This window comes from Agelaius tricolor, unplaced genomic scaffold (genome assembly GCF_023055355.1).
Source record: "Agelaius tricolor isolate 1412-34295 unplaced genomic scaffold, bAgeTri1.0.p SCAF_23, whole genome shotgun sequence".
Classification (NCBI taxonomy): Eukaryota; Metazoa; Chordata; class Aves; order Passeriformes; family Icteridae; genus Agelaius; species Agelaius tricolor.
The window spans coordinates 7,794,891-7,806,229 of NW_027269283.1; the positions used below are offsets into that span (position 1 = coordinate 7,794,891).

Genomic DNA, 11,339 nt, shown 5'->3' on the forward strand with positions numbered 1-11,339 from the left:
GGCCTTGCTGAAGATTTAAAATCTTCCTAGAGCATAAGGCTGAGAAATCCCAATGGCCCTCTGAGCTCAGACAAGTGCAAAGTGAAGGAAGGAGCTGGAAGGGGCAAGTGTTCTCCTGCTTTTCTAGGACTTGGTGTGTGTCATAAAGATCAGAGGAGCCTAAGGAAAATCCTGGAACAAGGGGGAGACTTAAACCCTTCTGAACAGGACAATTAAATATTCACTAAAAGTTTGAGATGCTGTGGGTCAGTGTAGGCTGAGGTGATCTATGAAGCCCAGCCCCACACTTGTGCCTGGATGGAAGTTGCTCATACTCAGGATGTTGATGTGCCTCAGCCTGCAGATAGTGCTGGAACTGTGGTGTTTTTCAGGTTCAGTCCATGGAGAAGAAGCTGGACTTCCTGGTGAACATCTACATGCAGCGGATGGGCATCCCACCAACGGAGACAGAGGCTTACTTTGGGTCCAAAGAACCAGACCCGGCCCCTCCCTACCACAGCCCCGAAGACAGCCGGGAGCACATCGACAAGAACGGCTGCATCATCAAGATCATCAGGTCCACCAGCTCCATGGGTCAGAAGAACTTCTCCGCCCCACCAGCCCCGAGCAACGCCTGCCCGCCCTCCACGTCGTGCCAGCGGCAGAGCCACGGCTCCTCTCCCATCGGGGACCCCGGCTCGCTGGTCCGGATCCCGCCTCCGCCCTCCCACGAGCGCTCCCTGTCCGCCTACAGCGGCGGGCACCGGGCGAGCAGCGCGGAGTACCTGAGGAACGAAGACATTACAACCAAACACCACGAGAGTGCCATGAGAGACAGCGACACGTCCATCTCCATCCCCTCGGTGGACCACGAGGAACTGGAGCGCTCTTTCAGCGGCTTTAGCATCTCCCAGTCCAAAGAGAATTTGGACATCCTTAACAACGGTTGCTATGCAGCCGTGGCCAAAATCAGACCCTACATTGCAGAAGGGGAGTCAGACACCGACTCTGACCTCTGCACGCCCTGTGGTCCCCCCCCGAGGTCGGCCACGGGCGAGGGACCCTTCAGTGACATGGGCTGGTCAACCCCCCGGCAGTGAAGCCTCCCTGCAGCCGCCGAGCCGCGTCCCAGCGCTGGCAGCTGCCTGCTCCAGCTGTCCACGTGTTGAACTTCTCAAGGAGATTGACAGCTAAGGTTTTCCTCTTTCTAGGACACCCTTAGCTGGCAGATACTTTCTTGCAGCTTACTCTGGGGGGGACAAGCAGGTCCGAGCCTGCACTTGTGGAAGAGGTCACGGTGACGAGCGAACTGGAGCCGTGAAGTCCAGATTTCTTTCATACTCTCTTTCTAAGATCATTAGGTGAAACTTTCATGGCGCAGAGTAGGCAATTTGCATTTCTTGGGAATCTTCAGAAGCGCAGGGCGGAAATAAATCAACCAGCCAGGGCTTTTGTAGATCACATTAACTGGTGGCTGACAAGTGTTAGGTGGGAATTGATATGTCATGGCAGGAGCTGATCACACCTCTAGGTGTTTTGGAGTCACAGACAGAATACATGTCTGTTTCTGGCTTAGGTTTCAGGGCATGTGTAATAGTGAGGGGTTGTTACTCTGTGGTTCCTCATTAAGTGTCAGGAAGGTGACATAATTCCAATATAATACATGGAAAATCCCTGAAGGAGAGGGATGGTGGCTGGGATATTTCCATGAGCAGCAGACGTGGCCTTAAGTGGGACTTGCCGGGGTACTGCTCTGAACCAGAGCAGTTTGGAAATGATCCCATCTTGGGAAAAACTCAGAAAATATGAGCTTGAGTGCAAGAAGAGGGACAATCCAGAGGGCAGAGAAATGAGACAGAGAAGGAGGACGAGACACTATGGGGATGGAATTTTATATTTTTAACCATGTATTATATTTAATTATCTCTCCTTCTGCTGGCAAGGGACTTGGGGGTGCTTTGAAAGCAAAGACGAACCAAAGGCAACCCCTCTGGAGGGCTGTCATGATCCCAAGCCATTCTCATGGCCAGCAGCGCTGTTGGGGAGGCACAGCCACCAGGCAAAGGGAGAGGGTGGACATGCAGGATACTGTGGTCCCTGCCTTGCTGTGAGTGAAGTGCTGAGCTCCATCCTCTGGAAGCCCTGTTGGTCAGAGTGGGCACTTTTCTTACAGTTTGCATCGTGCCTGAACACTTTATTGCACACACTATGCCCATGAAAATCTTTCCTTTCTTCTTCTGCCCTGCCAAGAACCTCACCCCCACATTCTCGGGACATCCTTTGGTTTGTTTGGATCCCTCAAGCTGAGTTAAGAGGCTCTGCTTTCTTTCTTTCTTTCTTCATGGTCTTTCAGAAGCCTCTTGCCCGTGCTTGCCTGCAAGTTGTGCCAATCCCAGTCTGCTCCATTTCGTTGTGGAAGCACTACCTTTTGGAAAGGTCATTGTGTGGTTACCAGGAACCTCAGCAGCTCCTTCAGCTGGGGGAAGGCAAGGGGAAAAGTGATGCTCCAAGTTTCTTTTGGGACCAAAACAAAGCCACAAAGTGATCCTTTACATGGATAAGTTGGTAGGGGTTTTTATTTGCAAGGGCATGGATCAGGAGAAGTTTGGTTTGGGATCTGTTTCCAGGGCTGGGACACCATCGCTGGCGTTGTGCCTCTGAACCTTGCTGCGCATCCACAGCCCAAATCCCACACGTGTTTTCTGCTGTGATTTCAAACCCTGTCTTTCCACATTTTCCCTGTGTCATATCAAGAGCCTGTTAAGGCTATTTAGGTGACAACTTCATTTCTGTGTGGCCTTTGAGAGGCTGGACATTGATTTGCTTGGGGTGAAGGGAGACTCACAGCCTTTTCCTCTCCTCCTGTTTGCTTGACCAAACACAGCAACCAGGGGAGACCCAGGATAATTTTGGCCTTAGGGAAGATGTGGGTGGAGTCTCACAACTTGCAGACAGGAAATAAAACCATTATTTTGCTAGTGCCCAGGGCCAGCACACAGGTCTTATCATGGAATGAGGAAGGGGGAAGTATCTTCACAACTTTTCCTGCCATTTTTCACCATTCAGGAGGGGAAAACCTTGTTCTTAGGGAGAAACTGGGCTTCCAGCCACGCTAGTTCTTTTCTTTCCCCTCTTGAACCATGTTTTTGTTAACTTCTGCAGTTTTTTCCTCTCTGTTTGTGCTCCAAAACTCCTCCTGGCTCCAGATTCCTTTGTGCAGAGTTAATGCAGCGATGCCCTTGACTTCCACGCAGTGACAACTTTAAATGCCAAATGTCTGTAAATTGTGCAGATTTGCCTCTGGTGTATTCCAAAATGAGATCCTTTCTGCTAGAACAAGAAGTGTCAGCAGGTCCTAAATCAAATGTGTGGCCTGGGCTTTCTACCGACCACAAGAATGGAAATTGCATTTGGTGAGGCAAAAATCGACATTGCTCCAGCCAGCTGCTCACTGCAGATTTTGTCCAAATCAGAGATAAAAAAGATTTATTCTCTTATTTGTTTGCAATTACTTTTCAAGGCCTGCTAGAAATTTGGCACAGAGGCTATGATATAGAGGCAGGAATGCCAGATGAGGATGAGGATGAGGATGATGCCATGCAGTCCTACTGCAGCACAGGTGCATGACTGGTCTTCAGTGAGAGAATCACAGAATCATCCATTCACAGAACCACAGAATGGTTTGGGTGGAAAGAGACCTTAAAGGGGTTGCATAGGAAAAATTGAGTTTTTCCTCTTCAACTTCCTGCACTAGAATCTATAAAGATCTTTTGAATTGTATCTTGAAAAGTTGTTGGATTTGTCCTGTAATCAGTGATTGCAAAAAACTGGTTTTATACACATTTCACACAGAATTCACATAGAATTTTTCTTTGAAGGTATGAGAAGTATTTTTATGTGGCGTCATATCAAAGAAAGTCTTACACACCTCCATGCACAACCATGCCATGAATCATTTCTCATTCATCCAGGCAAAACCCCATGCACTTTGGGGTTAACTTACACTAGAATTAGCTACAAATAACACTCATAATTTCCATGAAATTATTTAAGACTGCATAAATAATATCAGGTCCTGCTTGTTGCTTATTGACATAAATAATGTCATTCTTCCCCTAAATCACACTCCAATACTCTGTGAAAAGTCTTCCCTTCTAATCACTCAGCTCCCCCATGTCTGTACCACACATTCCTGGGGGCAGTCTCCTGCAAGAACCACCAGACTACAAGAAAACAAATCAGTTATGGGTTGCTGATAAGGCAGTCCTGATGACAAAGACCTTTAAAAGGCTGGGCAGGCAAACTTTGTCCCTCTGCTGAGCCTCTCTTGGGCTACTCTTTGCTTCCCTCTTCCTCCCAAATCTTACTCTGTATTTTTTGGAGGACAGAAACAAGTTCTAGACAATGCCAGGTGTGGACGGAGGAGTCCAAAGGGAGCTGAAGATGTGAAAGCCAAATTTCCAGCAGACCATCTTGAACTGCTCCATGGCTGCCCATGCCCACACTGGGCTCTGTGCCCAGAGCCTGCTTCCAGGTGTGTCTGTGCTGAATGTGAAGCCATGACCTCGGACCACAGCATGAGCTCTGGTCTCCAAGAAATTTCTGGTTTTTTGTTTTTTTTCCATAATCTGGGTCTAGGTCTGGAAAGAAATCCTGCAATTGGCCCACCCACGGGATGGAGCAATGCCTGGGGCTGGGACATGAAGTTTTTTGGTCCTTCAGGTCCAAGTGTGAGTTGAGGTGGTCTGAGGAGTTCTCTAAACAGGAGATGTGGCTGGAGATGTTGCAAGGTGGCCTTTCATAATGTGACCCCAAGACAGAGGAACAGCCATAAGTCAAGTTTCCCAATATTTGGGAAGGGACTTTAATGTTACTCAAGTGCAGATTTTGTATGTGAATTTCCTTGTTGACCCATTTTCTTAACAACAATTTTTAAAGCCAAAAATATCAAGGAGCTTACCAAAACCAAACCTCTCACCCAGCTCAGAAAGCTATTCTATTTCTTTAGACAGACTATGTAACAGATCAGATTTTCTAAAATTTGCATTTTGTTTCAAATGCTGCTTAATAGGTCCAAATAAATTTTGCAGGGTCATTGCTATTTACGGATAAATAGGTATATTTTTACATTTTTAATTGATTTTTTAAATTTTAAATTATGTGAATTTTTAGAAAAAGTTTGTATAATCTACCTGAGAAGCCAGAGCATCACCTCAGATACAAATGCTCCCAGATAATTGCCCAAGAGAAAAGAAAAACACCTTCACTCATACTTTTCCCAAGAGGGAGCCACTGGAAACGTCATTTTCCTGATATCCTCAGACCACCATGGTCACAGCAACATTATTGCTAAGACTAAAATGTAAGTACTAAAAGAGAAACTGAAATTCCTAAGGAATTTACCCAAAGTTGTCCCATACAAAGACCCTTAGCAGTGAGTATTTTGTTGGGAATGTTAAAAAGCCCAGGAGCAGGACAAGGATTTCTGTTTCTCCATCATGTGAACGCTCAGGCTGAGCGAACCCTGAGCTTCCAACATTTTCTTCCCAACCCACAGCTGCATGCCCACCTCCTCCCCATCCTCTCTCCATCACGGGTCAGCCTCTTCTGTTCTCATCAGCTTCCTTTTCCTGAGCCACAAACAAGGAAATCAGATACAAAAGCTCCTTCAGCTGCAGGTAGCATTGAGGAGAAGGCTGTGGGGAGGGCTGAGGGCAGCAGCCCCTCCGAGCCCTGCAGGGTCTCTGCTGCTCAGAGGTGTAAAAGCAAACCCTTGCTTTTAGCACACAAACACCCCGACTTTTCTGCCTTGTGGAGCAAAACCCGCTCTGTGCAGGGGTGTGGGTTCACTGGTTTTTTTTAACAATAACAATAGGGTGGGTTTTTAATAATAAGGATAATAATACTGCATAGGAATCTTCTTTAGTATATCTTAGTGTTTGATGCCCCAGTGACACAATACTGCTTGCCTTACCTTAGTGTCTAGAGGGAGAGGGGTCACACACCTTTTGATACACTATTAATCACGCTTTGAATTTAGGTAGCAGCAGGAACCTTTTTAACTTATGAATGTGCTTTCTGGACTATCTCACTGACTGTACTCTCAATTTTTGCCTGCTACTGCATGCAGCCTGAGATGAGTAGACAGCAATATGCTCCAGCTGTATCTGCACTCCCAGATTGCTGTAGTACCTGACAAGGTAAACATTGCCAAAAGCATCACCCTGGGGAGAGGCTGTGCTCCCAGGGAGCCACCTCACAGGGTGCTGCGGTGCTTCTGTAGGCAACACTAATATACCAAGTGTCTTTCATGCTGCAACTGGTCATCACCCCATCCCTCTGATACAGCATGCACAGACTCCATTTCTACTGCTTGTAACTACAGGGTAAAAAAAACCATGTTTGTACCTGTGGTTCCTTCAAATGTGTAAATGGGGAGGAGAAAATACGAATTGTATTGGCTGTGTGTCACAACCTCCTTTCCACCTGGATGCCTCTGAAAAAGAGCATCCCAGATAGCCCTTGCTGCGGGTTTGGAGGAGCAGGCAGTGCCAAGGATGGAGGCCTGGTCTTCATTTCAAAGATGCCATTTGAACCCACACGTGTGGGACCTGCCATATGTCTGGTTTAATTCCTGTATCTCTCACCTGCATCCAGCCCTGGGGTGCCACGTGCTTTTGTGCCTGCAGCACAGCCCAAGGTGCAGGGGAGAGGGTGACTTCCAAACCTTGGAAGCCACTCTTTGGAAATTCCACCCACCCTTCTCTACAGCCTTGGTGGTCTCAGGCACCCTGGAACTGTGCCATAACCATTCCTCATGGAAGCATCTCTCGCTCTCCTTACAGAGTGGCGCTGAGCTACATTTTCATCTCCATAAACATTTTGCCAGTGTTCTCCCCACTGCAATACCAGGCTGCCATGAGGCCTTCAGGGTTTGCCCATCTTGCTGGTGTTTGCAGTCTCTCCTATCTCTTGGCACTGCTGCCATGACTGAGTTTGACCCCAATTCCTCCCCTTCCTTGCCCAGACTATTTACCAGGGAAGCTGTAATGCCAGAACTCTGCTCTGAGACTTGGCCTGGCATCACCAGATGCACCAGAGAGCCTTTGTGTTTAGTTAGCATGACAGTTTTGCTTTTTATTGGCAATTTATTTGCTTCCTCATTGAGCCACCATGGCCTCAACACATCCCTGGTTTGTTCTGCTGAAGCTTTTCCATACAGGGATGGGGTCTGTGCTGTCTCTCTGCCCTCTGAGGGTTTGTCCTCGTGGCTTTAGCTGATTAAAGTGAAACAGGGATGAGGTCTGGCTCAGGTTTTCTTGTCCAGGTGAACATCTCTGAGGAGAGCTCACAGGCTCTACCAATGGAGATGTTTTTGCTCCCTGAAGCCAGAGCTGTTTTCAAGAGCCTTGTCCCCTTTGGCAACCCACAGATGTGGCTGTGCATGCCAGGCTCCAGCTCGGTCATGGGGAGAGCTGGAAAGCAGCTGGTCCAAGCTGTGCTGTTTCCAAAGCTGCCAATGAACCTGGAAGCACTTTGCCCTCTCCTGATTCCTGTAAATACAGCTGCAGGTGGATTGTTCAAGCAGCATCTGTTTGCCTGGTTCTGAGAAGCCACAAGGCTTTCCAAAGCTCAGTGCCAAGCCCAGGCTGGATTTCACCTGCAGCTATGCCTATAATTTTAGGGCAGGGTTAATGATTTCAGGTAGAAGCCATGCCAGAGCCTCCAGTTTGGATGGTTCTGACCCCAAAACAAGGCTGAATGTCACGCTGCCAGCAAAGCCTCTGCTGGAATTTCAGCTCCATTTGACACTGATGACTGTGGATGTGGAGAGATGCTCTTTTCTTCCCACTCCACACAAGAAAAGCTCAGCACAAGCCTTGCAAGCCACAATGGGAAAATACCTCCTTATTTCAACATGCCACGGGCACCTCCCTTTAGAGCAGCAGCAGCATTTCACAGTAACTGCTTAAACTTGACCAACACAGTGGCCATGATCCAGTGTTTTCCATATGCAGTGATGCTCATGAAAAGGATCGATCACAGGTGTGGGTGTGGTTCTTTAGCCTCTCCACAAACACCGTGCTCAGCCTTGCTGAGAACCTGAGGACAAGCCATCAAGGCTGGTGACAGGTCTGCTCTGTCCTGCCTGCCTATTCACACTGGTCCAGCATCTTCCCTGGAGCTGGAGTTTCCCCATGCTCCTGTCAGCAGACAGGATGGAGACCTTTCTTTGTTGGTTACTCTTCCCTCCCCCCAAAACCCTGAATTTTGACATTTCCTCACTTTTTCTCAAAAAATTCACGCACAGTGTAGAATACCTGAGACTTTCAGGAACACCAAGACAAAACAAGACATAGCTGATAAATGAGAGAGATTTTGTTATTTTAAATCAAGAGCAGATTTTAAACATAGCTGCAGTTGCTGCGTGGTATATCAAACGCTTTAGGAGATTCAAGAAATTATTCTTATAAATGTTTTATTCTTTTATCAGTAATTCATATAGGTGGGTGCCACTGTTCTTATACAGCAACAACACTCCACACACTAAAACTATATTCCTGTTTCTCCAGTATAGACACTGTATTTATGAAATTTATCTTGCTTGGTGTCACTTTGGCACATTATCCACATGTACTGCACACAGATTGCACATTACATGCCATGTGCTGATAGGTATCTCTACATGTAATCAACCTATGTGCATTGAACAGACACCAAAGTGTCACCTGCCTGGTTTGTGATGTGACTCAACATAACTGGGAAAAAGGAAAAAATGAACATCCTGTTTTGTTAAGAAATTCACTGCATTTGAATGCTTCTTTAAACAGATTTTATCGGGAAGCTAAAACACGAGATTGCCTCTGTGATGTTAATTAAAAAATACCTGAACAAAACAAACACACACAGCCCATAAATACTTAACAGCTACTGTATTCCTATATATTCTTCATTGCTATTCATCTGAACTGTAAATTCTGTACAGATTGAATGAAGCTCACAGTTTATCTTTGTCATAACCTGCAGGATAAAAGGACAACACAACTTTGGCTGCAGAAGCGTGTGCATGTGGTTTGAGTACATGCACCACGTGTGGCTGTGTGTGCATGTGGGTATGAACACGTGTGCACACGTGTTCTTTATCAAAACAGACAAAGCTGCATCTGAGATGCACAGGGGGGAAGAAAAGTTCTGTTTTGGAGGTGAGACAGTGGGTAAAATAAAACCAAATTACTTTTTCAATAATTTGTCTCGGTCAAAAAGGAAGATTTGCAGTGGGGATTGGTGTGTGTGACTGCCATCCCAAGGAGAAATCCCACTTCTGAAGGCAGCACAGCCCATGCAGCAGAGCGATGCAGTTCTTTGAGTGATAATTTCTTTGGCTTCCTTCCAAAAAAAGAAATATAATAGAGTGGCCAGTGCGAACTTCAAGTCCAAAAAGCCCATTCCTAAGATGAGTGGCCAAGCATTTGTCCTGTGCCTTTGGAGATCCAAGGGCAAAGTCTTTTCATGCTGTGCCAGGGTGTCCCACGGCAGCGGTGCTGGCTGAGGGCAGTGCCAGGGTCTCCCACAAACCTACTGCCCAAGCAGAGGACCCCAGTTCCCCATGGCTCTTACCTTTGCCTACATTTAAAAAGCCCCTAGGTAAGACATATTTAAGAAAAGAAACATTAAAAGCCCATCTTTGATCTTAGAGTTATGGAAGAAAGGACCACGTTATAACCAATAAATCTCATTTTCTGAGCAGGTCAGCCCACAGATTCAAATAGCCCCTATACAGAGATTTCACCAGCCTCACCAAATAAATCATCCTCTAGGAATGAATTTTGCCAACATTTTCACAGTTACAAGATTTATATTGGGTAGAGCTTACCCTTCAGTGTTTAATCTAAATAAACAAAGGCACGAAGAGGAAACTTTTCTGGTTTAATACTGCTGGATGCCTTGAATAAATAGTAATCAAATTTTTGCATTGGCCTGAAATTCATCTCTGGGTCCAAAGTTCTCAGCTGTAAGAGCTGCTTCAGCCCTGAACAGTTACTGAGCAAAGGGTACATACATCCTTATCTGGAGTGTGTTGCTGCTTCCCTGAGATACCTTGACACTCCCATGGTTTGTAACAGCACCTGGCTCATTTGGCCTTACCTGGGCTAAAAATGGTTCACGTGTTTGTCCTGACAGTGAGAGCTGAGAGTGAATTTCCCGCCGGGAAGCGCCGGGGCTGGGCTGAGCCGGGAAGTTTGGTTGTCCTTTAGAAAGCAAAGACAGCTGCTGCTTTGCTTCCTTTCATTTGCTCTGTTGCCTTGGCTTTCTTGCACTTTCGTTTCATCTCCAAAGAATCTCTCATAATGCCTTTGGTACTTATGTACAATTTGAAAACATTTTGTATGTATGGAATGAGACACACTTTTCTCTTGTAAAATAGCAATCGGATTTTCTTTTCTCTCTTCTTCTTTTTCTTTTTCTTTTTTCTTTTTTTCTGTTGGTGAATGTGTAATTTCCTCTGTACATTTCAATCATGACTTTGTGCAATGTACATTTTATAGGGACAGGTGCCAAGGGAAGGACCTGTAGTTTTCCTAAGGGACTGGCTAGAAGCTAACAGACAGTCATACATGGTTTTACATGAGCACCGTGGAAAAGCAACGTAGCCCAGACTTTTACACTGAAGCACTGAGCGTGGGTCAGCTTGTACCTTCACAGGAATGACTGTGGCAGCTGCAAAACTCTTTATGTGTGGTGTGAAAAGCAACAGTGACGGTTGCAACTGGAAGGGAAATGGAGGAAAATTAAATAATCACAATCATTAATTTAAGCCTCGAAGCATCAGAATGGAAAATTTGCATTCAGTAAAAATACCAGAGATTTAACCTTCATGAGATGAAATACACATTTATTTTTCTTTGCACTTCTTCTGCTCTCTTTGTTTCTTTATTTGCGGGGATTTCTTGGCATTTTGGGGATGTATTTAATGGCTGATGAAGAGAAATGGGGACCTGACTTCCTGACGTTAAACCTCCACATATTTTCATTTCCAATGTTAGAATATATTTCTCTTTCTCGTGTATAAAATCAAGCTCATAAATCTCAGATGCCCTTAGTTACAAGGACACTGCCCTTCAGAGTCCTTTGACAATATTGACTCTCTTAAGGTTCAACATCAACCACATCCTGGCAGATAAAAGATGGTTACTGAAGCCTTTCACCCCCTGAGCCAGCTCCTTATCACCCTGCTAAAAATGGAGGTTGGTGTCATTGAGGTTCAGAGCCAAGAAATGGCACTGGCAAGGGAGATACCCATGAGTTACTTTGCTTACCAGGCATCAGCTCTAAATCAAAAAAGTTGGATTTTGGAGCAC

The 11,339-nt window shown here is 46.0% G+C and overlaps 1 protein-coding gene across 13 annotated transcripts in view; it reads left to right on the forward strand.

Annotated features, from left to right (window-relative positions):
* Nucleotides 1-10,888, forward strand: part of KCNQ2 (potassium voltage-gated channel subfamily Q member 2) — a 74,959-nt gene extending 64,071 nt beyond the window's left edge. For all 13 annotated transcript variants that reach the window (XM_071446771.1, XM_071446760.1, XM_071446772.1 and 10 more), the window contains one exon: nucleotides 372-10,888. In XM_071446771.1, the coding sequence (XP_071302872.1) occupies nucleotides 372-1,079 (708 nt within the window). In that variant the 3' untranslated portion in view covers nucleotides 1,080-10,888. The remainder of the gene's footprint in view (nucleotides 1-371) is intronic.
* Nucleotides 10,889-11,339: the final 451 nt, after the last annotated feature.